This window comes from Leucopleurus acutus, assembly GCF_964270905.1.
Source record: "Leucopleurus acutus genome assembly, chromosome: 3".
Lineage (NCBI taxonomy): Eukaryota > Metazoa > Chordata > Mammalia > Artiodactyla > Delphinidae > Leucopleurus > Leucopleurus acutus.
In genome coordinates this window covers 145,954,600-145,977,976 of record NC_139145.1, presented here as the reverse complement: position 1 = coordinate 145,977,976, position 23,377 = coordinate 145,954,600, and the positions used below count along the sequence as shown (strand labels likewise).

General features: G+C 34.6%; 1 protein-coding gene across 1 annotated transcript in view; it reads left to right on the top strand.

Moving 5' to 3' along the window:
* The window catches only part of NIPBL (NIPBL cohesin loading factor), a 190,643-nt gene that overhangs the window by 66,035 nt on the left and 101,231 nt on the right, over positions 1 to 23,377 (top strand). The window contains exons 2-8 of the mRNA XM_082836913.1: positions 6,403 to 6,545; positions 8,515 to 8,680; positions 10,463 to 10,590; positions 16,234 to 16,333; positions 16,850 to 17,001; positions 22,043 to 22,203; positions 23,108 to 23,204. Of these exons, the coding sequence (XP_082693039.1) occupies positions 6,482 to 6,545; positions 8,515 to 8,680; positions 10,463 to 10,590; positions 16,234 to 16,333; positions 16,850 to 17,001; positions 22,043 to 22,203; positions 23,108 to 23,204 (868 nt within the window). The 5' untranslated portion in view covers positions 6,403 to 6,481. The remainder of the gene's footprint in view (positions 1 to 6,402; positions 6,546 to 8,514; positions 8,681 to 10,462; positions 10,591 to 16,233; positions 16,334 to 16,849; positions 17,002 to 22,042; positions 22,204 to 23,107; positions 23,205 to 23,377) is intronic.

Here is a 23,377-nt window from a genome sequence, read left to right as displayed (position 1 = left end):
GAAGGTCTTTTGGAAGTGTCTTTAAACAGAATGAAAAATTAATTCTTAAATAGTAGGCAGCAAAAAGGAATCTGGAGGTAGCTTGATAAAGTGAAAGGATTCTGCTGGAGAGGTGCCACTCTAGGGGATTGCTGTTACCTATTTAAAATAGTAAATAGTACAACATGTATTTATTTATTTACTTATCTAGCTACGTAGGATTTACATGCCACCTATTTCCCAAAAGAATTTGAGATAGCTTATTCTATTAAATGTAATATAAACTGAGACAATAAAACTGTACTAGTTTTAAGCCCTTTTGGGAGGGAGCCTCCTTCCTCACCAAAGAAAAAAGAAGGAAAAAAAGAAATTAACATTACTAAGGAAGAAAAGTGCTAATTAGCTAAATAGTCCACACATATAAAATGTTGGTTTATTCAAAATAATGTTATAATCATGTAAGACAATGTAGTATAAAGAATACTGAACTAGAAATCCAAACATTTGTAGTCTTGACTAGGTCACTTACAAGCTGTGAGACCTTCAACAAACATTTAGCTTCACTGAGGAACATTTCCTTTACCTTTTATTGGTTTGTCTTTTCTGTCCTAGCAATGTAGATATTTCCCAGTTTTATGCCCTTCAGATATGCTTGAGAATGTAAGGTTTGGTTAGAAACACCTGAGTTCACATATCATCTCTGCTGTGTGCTGTGTAGCCACAGGCAAAACATTTAGGCTTTTAGCCTTATTTTTGCATCTCTGAGATAGAGATCATCTTCACAATCCTCTGACTTTGGTAATTAAGGAAATGTATGTGTTAATGTCTGGCATGTAAGAAGTGCTAAAAAAATTTCTACTACAAAAGTTACCTGGTCTCTTGCCTGTCTCATCTGTTATTATAATTTAACTGTTACCAGTCTTCTATGGATCACTTCCATATTTATAACTGTATTTCTGACCTCTTTTGTCGATTCCAGAATTTCCAAGTTCCTACTTTAGACATCTCCTACAACTGGATGTTACTTTGGCATTTTAATCTGAATGAATCCAAAATCAGACCATCATTATATTTCAATATTGCAGTATTCTTCCAACAACTTACTGCCTCTATTTTCATTCTCTACCACCCCATCTTCCTTATCACTCTTATTTTAGTCTTACTAAGTTCATTTATATCAAGGGTATTAAAAAAAAAAATCAGGGCTTCCCTGGTGGCGCAGTGGTTGAGAGTCCGCCTGCCGATGCGGGGGACACGGGTTCATGCCCCGGTCCGGGAGGATCCCACATGCCGCGGAGCGGCTGGGCCTGTGAGCCATGGCCGCTGAGCCTGCGCGTCCGGAGCCTGTGCTCCGCAACGGGAGAGGCCACAGCAGTGAGAGGCCCGCGTACCACCAAAAAAAAAAAAAGAAATCAACATTTCATAACAAATACTTTTGCAGGGTCTAATTCATCTTTCTGGCCTTATGCTCTGGCCAAAGTGCTTATTAATGTACCCTGCATATTATATTAGTCTTTAACACCTAGCACCGGGTCTTCATACAGTAGATTCTTAACATAGGTTTCATAGATAATTATACAAATATACCACAGAAATCTGTGTACATATAGCAGCACCTATTAGAAGGCTCATTTAATGTTTTTCATTTCAATACATATTCTATATCATTGTTGTTCTGATTTATAAAATAATTGTCTAATAGTTTTTTTTAAATCCAAGCAACACAGATATAAATATTACAAAAATAGGAATTCCCCAAAATACCAGAATACATCCTAACCATTGCTAATGGTTAAAAAATATATTCTTAAAGAACCTTTTTTCATGCCTATCATTTGTATAAACATGTATTTTAAGCAAAAATGGGCTTGAACTGTACACATTGATATTATTTTCAGTTTGCAGTATCTATATGAGAAGCTAACATCCGTCTTCTCATGTAGATACAATTTAAAAACAGGAAGAAAAAAGGGAAAAAATTTTTTTCTCCTTGTACCTCTTAGGATTTAGATTTATTCTCTTAACAACTTTCCTATATATCATACAACAGTATTAGCTATAGTCATCATGTTGTACATTACATCCCTGCTAATTATAACTGTAAATGTGAACCTTTTGACCACCTTCCTCCAATCTCACGAGCCACTCCCCCACCCCCGTGTCTGTTTACTACAACTCTTATCTCTTTTTCTGAGTTTTGTTGTGTGTTTGCGCGCGCACGCATGCGTGTGTGTGTTTAGATTCCACATATAAGTGAGATCATACAGTATTTGTCTTTCTCTGACTGATTTCACTTACCATAATGCCTTCAAGGTCCATGTTGTCACAAATGGTTCAGGTTTTAATTCAATTATTGTTTTTCCTTTTCTCTTCCCGGAAGATACACTCCCTTTATAACATTCCCATAGCCAGACTCAAATTTCGAACGATAGAGACTGTTGCCATCTTGTTAACCATTGTACTTTGCTTGGCTAGCATAGTGTCTGACACAGTGACACAGAATACATATTTTGGATGCATCGTCATGAAGGGCTCAATACTATAAAAGCACTGTGTGTTCTTTTGGCTACCATTTATAACTCAAGGAGTAGCTAGCTGTGTGGGTTTGGATGAGCTATTGATCTAACCTAGTATGACATTTTGAGACTATTTTAACTATCAGGTAAAAGGAAAATGCTTTAGTTAGGTCCAAAAAAAGGTGACACATATTTTCTGGAGAACAATACAAAGTACAATTTAATGGAATTTCACTTATTAATTTAAGGCAGACTGAATGGCTATTATGGGAAAAGTTACCAAATTGATATATTTAGCATACATTTATCTCATCGATGATATGCTCAGAAATGGAGGAAATAAGGGGTTTGTGCTTGACAATATTTAATAAAATGTTATTATATTATGCCAATTTTTAGAAGTTATTAACTCAGCATAAAAAGTATGAGGGTGTTAACTTATTCTTTATAATCTTTTATCAAAGACTGATTTTCTTCAACGTGAGTTTTGCTTACTGCTCTATAGTCCGATCAAGAAGAAAGTAAGAGTACTTGAAGTACCATAAAATGTGAACCAAGTTCAAAATAGACATGGTTATAAATTATCAAGTAAGGAATCTGATTCCATAAAGCCATAGTCGCCTTACTTTATATTTACATGATATAGTTTACTGAATAATATTCATTTAAATTTGATATTTCAGTCGAGCTATAAAATAATATTAGAAAAAGAAGGAGACATATCTGCATTTATGAAAGATTTCTGAGATAATGTGACAAATCAAGAAGTTTCCTCATTAAATAAAACTGGAATATTAGTACCTCAGGTTTATATAAGAATTGAATGAGAGTACATTTTATGTGTTTATTACCAGTTTTTATTATATAGTAGGTCCTCAATAAATGTTAGTTATCATTTCTACCAGTTTTTCACTACTAAAAAAGTGCAATTGTTGAGACAGATTATACACATTTTGGGGCTGTGGGGTACAAAGTGGCCGTCCCGGAAAGTTTATCTACCATCAGATTATGAGATTGCCTTTTATTCCAAATCCATTTCAATTTGAATATTATTATTATAACTTTTACCAATACTGTTTTATTTTCATTTCTATCATTTACATTAGGAAATCATAAATTTTGAAGTGAAATTAAATGAGTGAAGGACTAGGGTCTTTAAAAATCTTGGCAAGTGCTTAGAAGTTCCCTTCAGACTCGTTATAATGGGCTGAAATGGAAATTTACCAAAATATCTTCCACTAATTAACGATTAGTAATTGTAGGTGTCTTGTATTGAAAGACCCCTTTCCCCTTATGCACCTGTGTTTCCCCTCTGCTCCTCCGGAAGTGTTTTTCCAGTTAGCAGTAACATTGTTAACTTTCTGGATCACTTACTATGTGCCAGGTAGTATGTCAAGTGATTTACATGCATTATTTTATTTCATTCTCATTACCACTTACGCAGTGGGCTACTTTCTTTACTCTTCCATTTCTTTAAATCAGCAACTTTCAAACTGCTTTGATTTGGTGACCCATCGTTAGAAAGACATGTTACCTAGACTCTGAAAGCAATGTGCAGTGTAGCCTTACAGTTCTATTCTCTCCATCTCTCTCAGTATTGCTCTCAACCCACTAAATTTATCTTACAATCTACTATCAGTCACCATTCACAGATTTTAAATAAAGCACTGCCTTAAGCGACAGTTCTAAAGCACTCATTATAACCTTTACCATTTGGTTACCATTTCATTCTGGACAGATTCTTCCCCAGAGATAATGACTTTCAGCTTCAGTTTTGGTAGTTTCATGAAAGACAGTGTACTTTCACAGAGGCAGGTGAACCAAACACTACCCAATCCAGAGCCAGAAATGCCATGTCTAATTAGGAGTGTGTGTATTCACTTTTAGAGTTCTAGGAATGTTGTTTCTTGATGGTCTTTGGTCACCTTCTAGCATAAGGCAGCAACATTTCTATAGATTACTCATATTCATTAAGATCTATGACCTTAGCTACAATTATAAGTCTGTTTCTACCAAAGTCTTCTGTTCTTCAAAATCTTCGATTACATGAAGTTGTCACAGTTCAGCAGTATGGTGTAAATATTTGTCAGTAGCCAAATACTTAATTCATAGTTAAAGCACCAGGCAAGCACTGTTGCTCCCTGCTTTTTCCCCCGCTTACTCCCAGTTTTGAGTTGACATCAGAGTGTTTAGATGCCTTTATTATATCAACTGAGAAAAATATTATGGTTAGATTTATTAATCTTCCAATTCACACGTGGTAACTTAATATGTAAATCTTTTTAGGCTAAAAAAACCTCCAGCCTAGGGTTGGGTCTACTTTACATGTTACTCTTCTGAAATTCAGGAAAATAGAATAAAGTCAAATAGCCCACAATAGAATCCCCTAGCATATTGTTCTTTATGGGTTCCTATCCTCTGAATTAAATACTTAAACGTGGTCACTTGTTACTTAATCTGCTTGAATGAATATGGCAATTTACATGTTCAATAGTGAGTCATGTATGAATAACAGGAGGTTTTGTGCTGTTCCATACATAATTTGCATTCAGTGATTTTTTTTCCCCCATCAATTGCTAATCATAAAATGGAACTTTCTTATTAACCTAAACTTAGAAAAACTGTACTGTGTTTTGATGACTCTGTCAGCTTTTAAATTCTGACTGATTTTTTAAAGTGCTTGATGCAACTGTTAAATACGCAGTGCTTCTTTAAACTTCTTTAGTGATTATTAAATAATCAAATTAATTACTTCAAAGTGTAAAGTCCATCGTGTAGCAAAAGGAAAAATAGAGGATAGCCAGTAGTAATTGTATCTTTCCTATACTATTTCCTGTGCCTTTTCCCTATAGTGGGCTTCTACTAGCAAGTTTTGTGTCAGTCATTCATCAAAGGAAAACAGTGTTTTTTCCTTAGCCAGCTACTAAAAAAGAATGTACATATAAAAGTCATTAAAGGAATAAAAAGAAAAGGAAATGATTACTGTTGATAAAAAGACAGGATAGTTGTTATCTTTAGAAGGAGCTAGATTGCTAGAGTGGTTCCATGGATGCTTTTTAACTGTTAAACCATACATATATGTTTTAGGAAGTTTCTCAGTATATCTCATTTATAATAAAAGTGAGGAAAAAGAAAGTTCTTAATTTTAACTACTTATATACTTCTACTTTTTTAATGAAAACAACTTAAATTGTAAAGTTGCATTAAGATATAGGAGTAAGGGGAGTTATTATTATATCATTACACTGTTTTGAAGTTTTTAATTCAAAAAACTTAGAGGTTCTCTTAAAAGTTAATGACTAGCAGGTATAACCTCAAAAAACAAAAACATTTAAACTGTTTAAACTAAAAATTACAATTCAGTTTTCTATTTTAGCACTATGTCTTAGATAATTGATGTAGAGCAGACTTCTTTTGTTTGCCATTTATTTTATGAAGCTATTTAATAAGACAAATCTTTTAATAATGTGCACATTATTTACTAGGCAAGTTGAAGCTAAATTTTTATGTATTTATGATGTGGAAAAGAAAATAGTGCTTGTCAAAATTGAGTATCCCTGTCTGGAAATATAGCCTACTAGTTACACGGACTCTTGAGCCAGATTGCTTGGGTTCTAATCTTTGCTCCACAAATTACTTGAAACTTCATGTAAATTAATTTCCTCATCAGTAAAATGCAGAAAATAATAGTACCTACTTTAGTTGGTTGTTGTGAGGACTAAATGAGTTATTGTATACAAAGCACTTTGCAGTGTGTAACATACAGTAAGTGGTGTATGCATGATGGCTGTTATTGTTATATAGCTTGAGCAAACAAGAAAAGCAGAAAATTTTATTTTTTAAGCACTTCCCTAGTAGTAATATATTCGACATATTGTTACAAATAATTGTCTGTTTTTTGTTGCAGTGTTTGGGAAATGGGAAGTAATGACAGCTGGCACCTGAACTAAGTACTTGCATAGGCAACACCATTCCAGAACTTCAGGATGAATGGGGATATGCCCCATGTCCCCATCACTACTCTTGCGGGGATTGCTAGTCTCACAGACCGTAAGTTTGGTTATTTTATCTAATTTATGTTCTACTCTGACATTGATTTTTAAAGAGACTATAACATTAATTATTTGCAGCGTCATAAATAACAAAATGTGTAAAGATTTTAGATTTTGAATGACACACAACATTATTTTCTTTGGTTTATTGGCATAAATGTGAAAGTAACAGAATTAGTGTAGTCAACTAATAATAGATAAGACCTTAATTTCTGTTTCATGCTAAGGACCCATTAAGAAATGGTAGTGTGTGTTTGTTTAAAGGTCTTATATGATAAAGGGATAAATGCAAAAGTAAGGATCAAAGAAGATGAAACAAAGCATTAAGAAAAATCAAAACCAGAGAAGCATGGGTTTGCATAGGAACTATTACAGACTTTTAAAAAAGCGTTTATGGAAATGGTAAGTGAAACTGCCCTTCAAAGAAGAAAATTTGATAGCCCAACATAATCTGATTTCTTAGTGACGTTTATTTTGGATGTCATGTTTAGTAATCTTTTGGAGTTTGTCATAGATGTCAAGAGCCTATTTTACCCTGAACACTTAAGTTTAAGAACATCTTCATTCTCTTGAGATTTAATTAGTGTAGCATAATATTTTAGGGACTCATTCTTTTGGTAGGCAACTCTGATTCTCAGTCCCTGGGTAATGGTGCAAAAAGCTCCTCACAATGTTAGTCTTTATCCTACCTGAATAAAGGGAAAAAGAGATATGAGAGGGGAGGGTAGACTGTGAGGAGATGACATACTTTTCTTTGTATAGCAAGCATTATGCAAGATATGGGGCTTCATAAAAGGAGCTATAAGAAAATAACTTCAAGAAATGTTTTCATCTGTTTTCCCCAAAATACTATTTTTTTCTGTTATTAATTTCCAGCTAGTTTAAGTGGGGGTAAAATAGATAACAGCCTACAGCTTTGCAGCAGGGCTAGTTTATAAAATCTGACATAACAAGAAAGCAGCCAGTAGCGTTAGAATAACTCAGGTAAGAAAGCTTTTGAAACAGTCTTTAGTTTTGGTTATCACTTTGTTATAGGTAAGGCATAAATTCATGTAATATGTAGGAGTACAGAATCAAATATACTACCAGGAATTTCTTTGCTGGGGGGGGTGCGGTGTCTGCCTATTATCTCAGCTGTACCTCATTTTAAAAATTTGCCCAATAAGCCCTACTTATTAAGTAATAATTTGTTTCCAGTGTTTTTATTAATAGAAACCGTGTTATTACCCATTGTGGCTGAGTGGCATGATAGTTATACTATATAGGTGATTAGAAATTAAACCAAAAACAAAGACACTGTAGTTAACTTTAACTATTAGTTTAGACAAATGAACAAATTTCATTTATATGAAGACATTAAATAACTGAATTTAAACTACTGTAAAACGTTTATGCCCTTTTGTTTGCTGTCAGAATAAAATGAAGAGAGACTATTTAGTAATTTATAACTTAAAGCAAAATTCCTTAGATATTTTTCTTCCTTCAGAATCCTATTCTGTGGACATTATTCTGCTACCAAAGTGAACTCTTTATTTTTGTATTTATTTAAGCTTTTAAAAACACACATTACTTGTCTATCTGGTGAAGAGTCAGGTATTGTTACTTGGTTTATTTATTTGATTCTGATAAATCTTATAACAGAAATAATACAGTCTCAGTTCTTGGAAATTACTTAGTTTTTAACCCTACTTTTTTTACTCACTTATTAAATTAATAAAGATTTAAGACATGAAAAGTTAGCACAGAGTTTTATTCTTAGAGAGTAGTATAATCTATTATGGTCCAAGGGACGTTTGGGGAGTTTTAATAGAGTTGTTTGGGGTTTGTTGGGGGAGAGACGGAATGCCTTTTAATAAATTTGTCACATTTATATTTATAACTTATTTTTAATCCCCAAATACATTTAAACACTAAAGAGATTTCTTTCTGTCACTCAGTTTCTAATAATATGATTTTATTCCCAATAGTCCTGAACCAGCTGCCTCTTCCATCCCCTTTACCTGCTACAACTACAAAGAGCCTTCTCTTTAATGCACGAATAGCAGAAGAGGTGAACTGCCTTTTGGCCTGTAGGGATGATAATTTGGTTTCACAGCTTGTCCATAGCCTCAACCAGGTATCAACAGATCACATGTAAGTACAATCTGAAATAAAATGAAAAGTTTTGGTCTTACTAAGAGAATCAGTATTCCTGGTTTTACTTTTATTTCAAAAAATTTTAATACATAGTTTATTTTAAATTATTTGAATATCCAAGTGAGAATATAGCCTGTGATGAGATATTAATGAGATTTAAATAGGCCATAGTTATTTTGAGACAGTAGTTCTGACCATGTGATTCTATGAGGATCTTTTCGATTCTTATAATAATCATGGGATTCATCAAGACGGATGTGTGCAGAGGTCTAATGTTGCTCACGAAGTTAGCTCTCTTTTTCCTGGAATTGCTGGAGTAGTTAGAATTCCCAGGCACTAGGGACTTTAATGCTGGCTTTATTTGGAGTAGGCTTATATGCTTTTCATGTAAAGTATAACAGGAACTCAAAGATTAACTTCAAGGCTACTACAGAATTTGGGACTAATTTTTTTCTAGAATTTCTCATACAGTCTGAACATAGGTGTGTATTTTCACACAATAGACTTTTCAAATAATATGCACTTATATTACGTAGCTTATTTACAGAACTTTTGCACGAGTAGACTTTTTAAAATTTACTTTTTACTACAAAAGCAGTAAATACTTGTAATATCTCAACACAAAAATGTAAAAAAGTTCAGAAGCCACTACTCAGCGGTACTCATGTGTCCTTCCATTCTTTTACTGTTGGTTAACTTAAAGTTCATTATTTAGGGGAATGAGGATAAAGCACATTATAATGGAGAGGTCTCTGCCATTAGCTGTAGCACATACTTCAGGGCCATTTTTAAAGCTGATGAATTTAGGTGAAATACTAAATGTGAATTTTCTGATGGAGAAACTGAGAAATGATTGGTTATGTCAGTCCAGAAATTCAAGAGTGTCTAAATATTATATCACTTCTTATACATGTACATCCTTAATCAAAAGTTTTCACCGCATATTTAAAGAGATAAGGGAAATAGCACATGTATAGTTATGATTTACTATATGGAGAGCTGCTTTAACATTGCTCCCAGAAATTAATTTTATCAGTGGATACCATCTTTATGAATCGTACTAGATTTAATGAGTGGAACAGTGACGTGTAGAATATAAGATTTAAAATACTGCCTATATTTAATTTTTTTATCATTTACCTTCCATAGTTGTGAACTTAATTTGCTACTTCCTAATTGCAGCTATTCTTAACCACTTGCTTGGGTTTTTTCCCCTGATGGCTTTATTTGAGAAGAGAATAAAGAGGGGAAAATTATGTAACCTTGGGTCTTGTCTTAACCAATGTGCCAACATTATTTCATTCAGAGGACATGCTCAAAAAGACAGATCCACTCACATTCAGATGTAAGGGAGAAAATATATTCCAAGCCTAAATATCAACTTCTGTGCATAATTATCACTTCTACCCTTCCATTATTTTGAATAGTTTAGAATAGACACTATTTTCTCCTTTGAAACTAATATGAACATTCTTAAATAAACTTAAAATTCCATAAAATAATGTTTGGGGTTCTTTTTTTTTTTTTTCTGTTTAAAATAAAATGGGGGGGGGGAAGAAGTCTGTAGAAGAACTCCCCTCTATCATTTTTTTGATAATTCTCTTTCTTCTAGGATTAGCGTCTTCAAAAATCCACGAAACTGTTAGACATGCTTGTGTAATTTATTTTTATACCATAAGTCTTCTTGATTTTCTGCCTCAGCATTTTCTGAATTTCACTGGTGAATTCTTAATCATCCATCACTGTTTTAATGTTTTGTATTTATTTTTTCAATGCCAGAGAGTTGAAAGATAACCTTGGCAGTGATGATCCAGAAGGCGACATACCAGTCTTGTTGCAGGCCATCCTGGCGAGGAGTCCTAACGTTTTCAGGGAGAAAAGTATGCAGAACAGATATGTACAAAGTGGTGAGGTTTTTAATAATTAAATTTCATAGTATATATATATATTTTTAATGTGTCCCATATTAGAACTTGTTTCACATGTAATTAAAGTCAGGTGTGTCCTTTAACAAGCTAGCTTGTCATCTGTTAATGCCGTGTTGATACCTTGAATGAAGCCAAGAACGAAAAGGAAACTAAACGGATGTTAACATTCTTGCAGTTTAATATGTAACTAAATTCCTTGGGAATTAGGCAAAGCTTAATATGTGGTTTGCTAGATATTTCAGACTTTATTAGTTCATTCAATGAAAGAGCTTTAGGAATTTTTTTTATTTAAAAAAATCATAGAATAGATATGAAAGGAGTCTTCATTAATCAAATAATAAATAAAAATATCTGCAGAGCTTCTCAACATGTAGTACATGTATAAATAATTATACCAGGTATTAATTTTAGAATCGATGGTGACTATATTCATGGTTATGTAGTAATTGGTTTAACACTTCTGTTGCCTTAGCAATAGAAAAGGGTTTATAATAAGTATTACTATTAAGGAAAATTCTATTTATAGTAAGCATTAGAAAACCCATAAAAATGTGATGTCCAACACAGATATGATTTTTCTGTAGTCAAGAAGAACCTTTAAGTTAGGAGCATTGTTCTGGTCTGAAGCTTACTGAATCAGGCAAGCCCAAGTACTTGCTTCCCTCTCAAGATTAAAACAGTCAGAAGGGAATAGTTTAGAGAACCCAGGAAGGTCTAGTTTATTTAATTGGTTACTTGTATTCAAGAATATTGCCACATTTATTGACAGTACCTCCATGAAGCTTGCCATTCCATTTCTTAGTTTTATTTTTTAATAGTATTACTTTGTTGATTCTTTATATTTGTGTGTAAGTTGTGTTTTTAAAGCAATTGCATAGTTACTATCCATTTCCCAAAGTGAATCCAGGGAAATTTCCTTTCAGGAAATCAAAGGTAGGTATGCAGGGCAAGACTGTATCTTCATCAGAACTAATAAGCTAGATGGCAGTCGTAGGAGACAGATAGGAATGGTGAAAGGAAAGCTAGAATTACACATACTCTGGAAGAGTGTTGGAATGAAAGAAAATATGGAGAGATTGTTGATTGGAAGAAAGGCTATAGGCATACCTCGTTTTATTGCACCTCGCTTTATTGCGCTTCTCAGATATTGCCTGTTTTACAAATTGAATGTGTGGCAACCACACACTGAACAAGTCTGTCAGTGCCATTTTTCCAGCAACATTTTACTTTGTGTCTCTGTCACATTTTGTTAATTATCACAATATTTGAAACTTTTTTATTATTATTGTATGTGTTCTGGTGATCTCTGATTGGTGATTTTTGAAGTTACTATTGTAATTGTTTGAGGGCACTAGGAACCGCGCCCATGTAAGACAGTGTAATCAATAAATGTATGTTTTGGCAGGACTGGCAGTTCCCCTCTCCTTGGGCCTCCCTATTTTCTGAGACACAACAACATTGAAATGAGGCCAGTTAATAGCTCTACAATGGCCTCTTAAGTGTTCAAGTGAAAAGAACAATCACATGTCTTTCACTTTAATCAAAAGCTAGAAATGCGGGCTTCCTTGATGGTGCAGTGGTTGAGAGTCTGCCTGCCGATGCAGGGGGACATGGGTTCGTGCCCTGGTCCGGGAAGATCCCACATGCCGTGGAGCGGCTAGGCCCGTGAGCCATGGCCGCTGAGCCTGCGCGTCCGGAGCCTGTGCTCCACAACGGGAGAGGCCACAGCAGTGAGAGGCCCATGTACCGCAAAAAAGAAAAAAAAAAAGCTAGAAATGCTTAAGCTTAGTGAGGAAGCCATGTCAAAAGCCAGGATAGGCCAAAAGCTAGGCTTCTTGTCCCATATAGCCACCTAGCAAAGGAAAAGTTCTTGAAGGAAATGAAAAGTGCTATACCCCAGTGAACACTTGAATGTTAAGAAAGCTAAATAACCTTATTGCTGAGATGGAGAAAGTTTTAATGGTCTGGGTAGAGGATCAAACCAGTCAGAGCATTCCCTTAAGCCAAAGCCTAATCCAGAGCAAGGCCCTAACACTCTTCAATTCTCCGAAGGCTGAGAGAGGTGAGAAAGCTGCACAAGAAAAATTTGAAGCTAGCAGAGATTGGTTTATGAGATTTAAGGAAAGAAGCTATCTCCATAACATAAAAGTACAAGGCAAAGCTGCAAGTGCTGATGTAGAAACTGCAGCAAGTTATCCAGAAGATCTAACTAAAATAAAAAATGAAGGTGGCTGTGCTAAACAAAAGATGTTCAGTGTAGACAAAACAGTCTTGTATTGGAAGAAGATGCCACCTAGGACTTTCATGGCTGGAGAGGAGAGTCAATGCCTGGCTTCAGAGCTTCAAAGGATAGGCTGGCTGTCTTGCTAGGAACTAATACAGGTGGTGAATTTAGGTTGAAGCCAGTGCTCATTGACCATTCTGAAAATCCTAGGGCCTTTAAGAGTTATGCAAAATCAACTCTGCCTGTGCTCTATAAATGGAATAACAAACCTGGATGACAAACATGTTTGTTTATAACATGGTTTATTGAATACTTTAAGCCCACTGTTGAGATCTGCTTCTCAGAAAAAGATTCCTTTCAAAATATTACTGCTCATTGACAGCACATCTGGTCATCCAGGAGCTCTGATGGAGATGTACAACAAAACTAATGTTATTTTCATGCCTGCTAGCACAACATCCATTCTGCAGCCCATGGATCAAGGAGTCATCTCAGCATTCGAGTCTTATTAATTTAAGAAATACATTTCATGAGACTCTAGCTTCCATAGATAGTAACTCCTCTGATGGATCTGGACAAAGCAAATTGAAAACTTTCTGAAATGTTTCACCATTCTAGATGCCATTAAGAACATTCATGATTCATGGGAAGAGGTCAAAATATCAACATTCACAAAAGTTGGAAGAAGTTGATTCCAGTTCTCATGGATGACTTGTGAGGGGTACGAGACTCCAGTGGAGGAAGTAACTGCAGATGTGGTAGAAATAGCAAGAGAGCTAGAATTAGAAGTAAAGCCTGAAGATGTGACTTAATTGCTGAAATCTCATGATTAAAGTTTAATGGATGAGGAGTTGCTTCTTGTGGATGAGCAAAGAAAGTGGTTTCTTGAAGTGGAATCTACTTGTGGCTGAGATGCTATGAAGATTGTTAAAATGACCACAAAGGATTTAGAATATTACATAAGCTTTAGCTGACAAAGTAGCAGCAGAGTTTGTGAGAATTGACTCCCAATTTTGAAAGAAGTTTTACTGTGAGTAAAATGGTGTCAAATGGCATTGCGTCCCACAGAGACGTCATTCATGAAAGGAAAGAGTCAATCAATGCAGCAAACTTCATTGTTGTGTTATTTTAAGAAAGTGCCAGAGCCACCTCAACCTTCAGCAACCACCATTCTGATCAGTCATCAGCCACCAACATTGAGCAAGACCCTCCACCAGGAAAAAGATTACAACCTCACTGAGGGCTCAAACAATGGTTAGCATTTTTTAGCAATAAAGTATTTTTAAATTAAGGTATGTACATTGTTTTTTTAGACATAATGCTATTGTACATTCAATGGACTACAGTATAGTGTAAACATAACTTTTATATGCACTGGGAAACCACAGGAAATTCATGTAACTCCCTTTATTGCGATATTTGCTTTATTGCGGTGGTCTGGAACCGTATCTGCAATATCTCCGAGGTATGCCTGTAATAGGAAATAGGATAAGGGCATTGAGTATAGGATGACGTAAATAAATGTAAGATTGAATAAAGGAAGTCTTCCGAGGCTATTTATACTACATTTTTATAACATATCTTTAATAAGAAACTTCGAGTATTCACCTTTCAGTCACATATTTTGTGGTTTTTACTATATATGCTTATTTTTTAGTGTGAAACATTGTTTCATTTCTCCATATCCTACTTTGTAAAAACAAACTAGCATTTAAAAACTGATTCATTGCATGTTGTGATTTTTTTTTCCTAAGCATTTTCCATCTGGCTTTAAAATTTTAAAAGGTGATTTTTGGTTGTTAAATATAAATGTGAGTCACACATTTGGAAAAAATTTAATAATGTGCAAATCACTTCGTTCATAGTTCTTTGGATCTCTGAGAGAATCAGAAAGGACTACTAGTATTTCATTTGCCGCTTTTATTTATAAAGCCACTGCCTCCAAACTAGTAATTCCAGCTTGTCACAGTGATGACTGTTAATTCAGGAGAAAATACTTTTTAATTCCCATCTCATGGAGTCTTGCCCCCTTTCTCTCAAAAAAAAAAAAAAAAATTCAGCAACAGTAGTTATAGTAATTAAATTATTAAGCCATGGAATGTATGATTTAGTACTGAATTTGAGTTGGAAGAGAAAATTCATAAATTGAAATTTAGACTACATAGAAAACACGCTATTAGTGTTAGACTTTGAGGTGCTCTCATCTCATTCAGCCACTGTGGTAGAGCTAGAATCCTTTCTGTAGTTCCTGGCAAATGAACATGTAACTTCTGTTTGAATGTTTCTGGTGAAAGGCACTTTTCATAGCAGCAGCAGGAAATGAAATTTGGGGAAATAATGTGATACTTGAAACTCCCAGAAAGATTGGCTATACATACCATAAGAAAGGTCAGAGTTAATCATAGATTTTTATCTTTGATTTTAGAGTGTCTAAATAGCTGAATTTTTCTGCATCTCCTATATAACAAAATGCCACTTATGCAACAATTGAAGGAACAGTGTCTAACTTGAAAAGAAATGTGAGAATCTGAAAGCTCTTTTCACACTTTCATTCATTAAACAAATATTCACTTAATCCTATTTTATGGCAAGAATTACTGTGGAAGAAAGAACAGGAGCATTCTGTTGTTTGTTAACAGACTTTCAGATGGTAATTTCAGTACTTCAGACTTTGGACCCTTAAGTAAAGTACTTTTTAAAACTTAGGTCCCGGGCTTCCCTGGTGACGCAGTGGTTGAGAGTCCGCCTGCCGATGCAGGGGACACGGGTTCCTGCCCCAGTCCGGGAAGATCCCACATGCCGTGGAGCGGCTGGGCCCGTGAGCCATGGCCGCTGAGCCTGCGTGTCCGGAGCTTGTGCTCCGCAACGGGAGAGGCCATAACAGTGAGAGGCCCGCGTACCGCAAAAAAAAAAAAAAAAAAACAAAAAACTTAGGTCCGAATCACAATGAAATAGAGTTGTAAAATTAAGCTCCTAAGGTGGGAGATGTATGTAATAAAGTATTCCATGTAATAGAAAAACCATCCAAAAGCCTGTTGTAGACAGAAGTGTGTAGTATTTGGAAAGAGGTTAGATAGAGCAACTTCTGAAAGTTCTTTTCAATTCTAAGGCTAAATGATAGGACAATAAGTAAGCAAGTAAATTTAAAAACAAAAAATTATATCTCTGTCTCTGTCCCTGGATTAGTTATATGCTAAAAGGATGTTTTGGTAAAATTGGTTGTACTTGAAATTTATAGTTTCTATATTTTGCTCTACAAACTTAACATGTTGGTCAAAAAGAAAAGAACAGAAAGAACTTTTGAATGTTTGTGAAAGAATGATTGATTTAAATCACTTAAAGAATGCTTTACCATTGGAAGAAAATAACATGTTTTACCATTTTTGTATATTGTGTAGGAATGATGATGTCTCAGTATAAACTTTCTCAGAATTCCATGCACAGTAGTCCTGCATCTTCCAATTATCAACAAACCACTATCTCACATAGCCCCTCCAGGTAATGTATATATCATTTTATTAAGTACTGTTTTCTGTAGTAAATATGCTTAGGAATATATAGTGTATACATATATTTAGGTAATGGTGAATTACGTGTAGTTAAAAAGTTTAGATGCTTAGCCTTAAATAGTAACCCACATGAATATTTGCCTTAAAATGTTATATGTGGAAATGCTCTAATATACTAATTTAAATAAATAGTAACTTATTTTCATACAAACAAAAGAATGTGTTAAAATAACCAGCGTGTTTGAGATAAATAAGAAAATTCATTGAGTAGAATTTAGGGAGCATGTAAAATAAATGAATTACTCCAGTTTTTACAAACTGCTTAATATAACTCTTAGATTATGAATTGTGAATGACTTTTGTATGTTATTTATTTTCCAGAATTTTTCTGTGTACATATATTTTATACAAATTAGAGTTTGGAGAATATTATGACAGTGAAATATCAAGGAATATCATATTTATTTCATTTCCTGATATTGTTTATTTGGATTTTGGGTTTTAGCCGGTTTGTGCCACCACAGACAAGCTCTGGGAACAGATTTATGCCACAACAAAATAGCCCAGTGCCTAGTCCATATGCCCCACAAAGCCCTGCAGGATACATGCCATATTCCCATCCTTCAAGTTATACAACACATCCACAAATGCAGCAAGGTAAGAAAGTTGCTTGTTTATTTAAAGGGAATGCCTCTAGTTCCCAGCAAATTCATTTTTTTCTTTTTATAAATTTTAAAACACAAATACTAAACTGTATACTTTTTTGTCAGTGAACGTTTCTTTTAAGCTGTGGCTTATATTATTAAAAATGTTACATTTATTACTTGGGAAGTCATCTGGGAGATAAAAAGATCAGTGTAATTTGACTCTTTGGATTACCTTATTATATTATACAACTGAGTATATCTGGTTATGAAATTAGGGACTGCTTTATTTAATTGCGCTTCTTACAGTAGCACTAAGTCAAAGAAGAATTACGTTTTAATTAGTAAAGTATATGTTGTGTGAAAATTATAATATCAAGTAGATACAGTACTGGTAGAGGAAAATTAATAATCTTGGATTCAAAATTTTCTGGGATTAGATTATTAGTTCTCATTTGAAGTCAATTGTTGATAATATGATGTCTTTTTTTTTTTTTTTTTTTTTTTTTTTTGCGGTACGTGGGCCTCTCACTGTTATGGCATCTCCCGTTGCGGAGCACAGGCTCCGGACGCGCAGGCTCAGCGGCCATGGCTCACAGGCCCAGCCGCTCCGCGGCATGTGGGATCTTCCCGGACTGGGGCACGAACCCGTATCCCCTGCATCAGCAGGCAGACTCTCAACCACTGCGCCACCAGGGAAGCCCTATGATGTCTTTTTAAGATCATACTGCGTTGGGCTCTATGTCATGGCTATTAAATAATGTATTTACTAGTATATTGTACTTTTTTAAAGAAATTTTGAAAAGTACAAAAGATAATATAACAGATATCTGTGTTTTTATCCCTCATAATTAACAGCAAATTTTTAACATTCGCAGTCAGTCATTAGTACCTGTTTGTATTCTTGGTTTTTTATTATGCATGGATCAAAACATGCTTCATTTATAAACTTTTATCTTACAAACTTTTAACTTAGTGTCATCTATTAAAACAGCCAACTTCTGGTTTTCCAAAGCTAGATAATGAAATGGTAGGTTGAGCCTATTTGATACAGTAAGTCAAGGAAAAACTTGGAGACCAATCACACCTTTGGAATAGACACCTCCAAAATTTTAGAATTTAGTGTGAGTACTGAACAGAAGTATGCGTGTATATGGGCTCTTGATACTTGTGAAATATTACTCTGGTATGCCAAAGTTATGTGAAACATTTTAAATGTAATTAATAAAGAGGGAAAATATTGAAAGGACATATTTGCTTCATACGGAAATATCCACATAAATATGTGTAGAAAAAAACCATAAATTTTTACTCTAAACACTGTTGTTGTTTATAACAAGATAAACCCAGCTTTTTCAAAAGAATACATTGAAATCACAAAATCAAAAGAAAAATGTAGTTTGAGGGCCTATTCAGTAATGAGTCATTTCTTAGAAATTCTCAGATACTTGAGAGACCAAAAATAATACAAGGGATTAGCCCCACACAGATACCAAAATTACTGTAAATAAGAAAATTTAATGTGGTAAGGAACAAATATATTGGTAAATGGGACAGTAATGGGTCCAGAAATAAGGCAGATGTCTGTGGGAATATAGAGTTTGTGAAAGGTAATATTTAAAAAACACTTTATAAAAAAAACAAAAAAAACACTTTATATTATAAAAATTTTAACCATGCAGAAAAGTTGAAAGAATAGCACAGTGAAACATTTCACCAACAGGCATTCTGCCTCTCTGTCCTTAAATACATCTGCTAGGAAGTCAGTTCTCCTTTATAAACACCAAGTGTAATATTTTACCCCTAAAAAAATTAAGAACATTTCTGTAGTATCATCTGATGCCATCTACATTGTTTTCACCAGTTGACCTCAAATATGTCTTTTATAACCTTTTTTTCCCCACATATGATCTAATCTAGTTTCTCACACATTGCATTTGGTTTTTACATCTCTTGACTCTTTTAATCTAAACAGTCCCATACCCTTTCCCCATGACAGTAATTTTTGGTTTTTTGAGGAGTCTGTGCTACTTTTGTTGTAGAATATCCCATATTCTAGACTTCACTGTTTCCTCATTGTGTTGTTTAATTTGCTTATATACTTCCTATATTTCCTACCAACTGGAAGTTATCTTTAAAGGCTCTGTTAGTTTCTAGTTGTATATTTTTGGCAAGGGTACTAAATAAGTAATGTTGTACACTTGATATTGCATCACATCAGAGGGCATATAATGGCAAGTGGCTTCATTATTAGTGACATTTAGGTGATGACTACTCCATGTCTTCTTTTATAAGGAACATAATATTTCTTTGCAATCAGTGAGCAATCTGTCAGGTGATATTTTGAGATCATGTAACTGTCCTATTTCCTATTAATCTTTATCCTAAAGGGTTTACCATCCAATAATGATTCTCTTTTCATCAATTTTTACACTGGTCATTGGAAAATGGTGATTTTCCAATTTTGTCATTCTAAAGATGGTATTTTGAATCAGTGTGTAATAATGGATTGTTTAATAAATCATGTTGGATTGGTTGGCTAGGCATTTTGAAATTTTATTTGGATTCCTAGATCATCTAGAGCAAAAGTGTTCTAGACGGATGAACTATTTACGTTTGTATTTTAAGTCATAAAGTTATAAGAAGAAGGGGCTTCCCTGGCGGCGCAGTGGTTAAGAATCTGCCTGCCAATGCAGGGGACACGGGTTCGAGCCCTGGTCCGGGAAGATCCCACATGCCGCGGAGCAACTAAGCCTGAGTGCCACAACTACTGAGCCTGCACTCTAGAGCCCGCGAGCCACAACTACTGAGCCCGTGTGCCACAGCTACTGAGCCTGCGCTCTAGAGCCCACGCTCTGCAACAAGAGAAGCCACCGCAATGAGAAGCCCGCACACCACAACGAAGAGTAGCCCCCACTCTCCGCAGCTAGAGAAAGCCCTCACACAGCAAGGAAGACCCAATGCAGCCAAAAATAAATTAATTAATTTAAAAAGAAATTATAAGAAGAAAACATGGGGTGAATTTTGGATACCTTAGGGTCGAGAAGGCCTTGTTTCTAAGCAGGACTGGATTCTAGAAATGGAAAAAAAACCCAGATTAATTCTAAATTTCTGTGTAATAGGAGAGAACAAATAAGGACAAGTAAATTTAGGGAAAAAACTTTTTCAATATTTATTACAAAGTATTAATTTTAAATACAGCAAGATCTTATGCAGGTTGATAAGAATAAGACAAAAACAGACTAAAGAATTAAACAATTTACTGAAAAAGAAAACGTGGATACGGAAAGATTTAATACATATACGAAAGTACGGTCAACCTGGCTCACAATTAAAGAGATGCAAATCAAAATTAAATTGAAATAAAATTTTATATCTGTCAGATTAGTAACATTTTATAGTGTGCAGGGAAATTTGAACTTCATACAGTCTTCATAGGGACATAAATTGATAAAACCATTTTAGAGAGCAGTTTGACAATATCTGTTCCCGTTTAAAATACATACCTCCTTCAGTTGTTAAAAATCTATCTCCCTGGGCTTCCCTGGTGGCACAGTGGTTGAGAGTCTGCCTGCCAATGCAGGGGATGCGGATTTGTGCCCCGGTCCGGGAAGATCCCACATGCCACCGAACGGCTGGGCCCGTGAGCCATGGGCGCTGAGCCTGTGCTCCGCAATGGGAGAGGCCACAACAATGAGAGGCCTGCGTACCGCAAAAAAAATCTATCTCCCTTACAAGTAGGAGTGGGGCTAAAAATGCTCAGGCAGTTTTATCTCAAGTTCTAGCAAGCATTCATGGAAAAGATATTCTGTTCTTACATGGATTAAAGACTAAGTGTGAAGAAACAAAACTATGAAACTTTTGAAAGAAAATATCAGAGAGTAATTTTTATGATTTTGTGTTTAGTAGGGAATCTGAATGTCCAATACACATGAAAGATGCTTGGCTTCACTGTTAATTAAGGAAGGAAATGCTAATTAAAGTGGCTATCAGAGACATTTCCCATCTTCAAATTGATGAAAATCATTGGCAAGGATATAGAGCAGTATGAACACTTATCTACTACCAGTAGAGTGGACATAAATAATTTGGAAAGCTATTCGTTAATATTTAGTAAGGTTTAAAAACAGGAATATCCAGCAATTTCACTCCTAAGAAACATTTGTAAAAAAGTCATATACAAGAATACACATTACAGCATTGTTTATGATGACAAAAATACTCAAGCGATCGAAACTACTAACAGGGGACTTCCCTGGTGGTACAGTGGTTAGGACTACACGCTTCCAATGCCGGGGGCCCAGGTTCAATCCCTGGTCCAGGAACTAGATCCTACATGCATGCCACAACTAAGAGTTTGCGTGCTACAACTAAGAGTTTGCATTGCCACAACTAAGGAGCCAGCAAGCCTCAACTAAGAATCCCGCCTGCCGCAACTAAGACCTGGCACAAACAAACAAATAAATATTTTTTAAAAATAAAAAAATAAACTAGTAACACAAGGATGGATAAAGTATGTACATTATGCAGCAGAATATATGTATTTATTCAAAGTAAATGAATTTAAAACTACATATATAAAAATGGATACATTTCAACACAATATTGAATTTAAAAAGCAAGTTATAGAAGGATATATACAATACATATACCATTTATACAAAGTTATAATGTGCAAAACAGTGCTATGTGTTATTTAAGAATATATTCATTTATAGCAAAGGTAAAAAGGTATTCATAGGTGGAGTGAACTCTAAATTCAGTATAGTGATTACTTTTAGGGAATAAGGGGAAAGAAATAGAGGAGAGGAATATGCAGATATATGGAGAGCTTCAGCCATATCTAATGTCTTATTTCTTTTCAAAAATCAATCTGAATGACTTGTGGCAAAGTGTTAAGATTTGATCAAGCTCTGGATAGTCAGCCAGCTCATTATATTAGTCTTTGTAATTTATGTATGCTAAAATATTACTTGTGAGCAATTATTATTGTCCTGTAAGAATTTTAACAGTTTATTTTTATAAAGCTTTTTTAAAATTCTTATTAATTTCAGCATCGGTATCAAGTCCCATTGTTGCAGGTGGTTTGAGAAACCTACATGATAATAAAGTTTCTGGTTCGTTGTCTGGCAATTCTGCTAATCATCATGCTGATAATCCTAGACATGGCTCAAGTGACGACTACCTACACATGGTGCACAGGCTAAGTAGTGACGTATGTAATATATTAGTTGTCATTAAGGTAATAAAATAGTTCTAATATTTGTCTTATAACCTAGTATTTCAGTTCTGTAATTTGAAGGATATCTACCTTTTATTGAGGATTATACTGGGTCTGAGAATCTAGCTGTACCTGTAGAGCAGGGTTGATAAACTGGCCAATTGTCTGACCCATAAACTAAGACTGATTTTCACAGTTATAATAAAGAGTTTAAAAGAACAACAACAAAGAATGTTATGTGACAAACTGTATATGATCCATAAAGCCTGAAATATATACTATCTGTCCCATTACAGAAAAAGTTTGCCAACCTCTGGTCTAGAGGTTGAGGTCCTTAATGAAATATACTTCATTTTTAAATGTTTGCTCACACAGATGTCCTCTTAAATAATGAGCCTTTATTTATTAGTGCTTAGCTCTTTTTCCCTCTAAGACTTGTACAGAAATTTTTTCCCTGAAATTTAATGTTGCTTTAATGTTACTGAAATATTCCACATACTGGAAATCTGTCTTGTCATTGGTTTGGTGGTATTATCGCATAAGTTACATGTATTTAAGTTTAACAAAGATGACATTGGACTCTGCCCTCAAGACATTTACATTTACAGCCTGGTGGGATGTTCAGAGCTCCTTTGGTAGAAAATAGCAAACAAAAATGGAGCATACTAGTAATACCAGTTTTCTTATTCATTGCTATGCTTAGGCTGTTGATTCTTTTGGATACAATTTCAATTCTTCTAAGATATACCACGAAGAAAACAGGAAAGTGCAGAAGAATAATGCTTTTGAATACCAACACTTTACCTGTCAGTAATTTATGTCTTTTATTGGTTCTCTTTAAGATTTCTATAAAGCCTCTTCTATCATTCAAGATATAAATGTTATACTCTATTCCTAGGATGGAGATTCTTCAACAATGAGGAATGCTGCATCTTTTCCCTTGAGGTCTCCACAGCCAGTATGTTCCCCTGCTGGAAGTGATGGAACTCCAAAAGGTATCATTGTAACTAAAATTTCCTTAAATTTTTCACATTTCAAGTTGAGTAAAGAATTCAGACTTCTTAATGCAGTTACCAAAAATTATTCTCTATTGTTTTTCACTTATTGTAGAAAAAAATGAACCTGTACTTACTGATACTGTTTTCAGATATATACAGTATCATTCTTA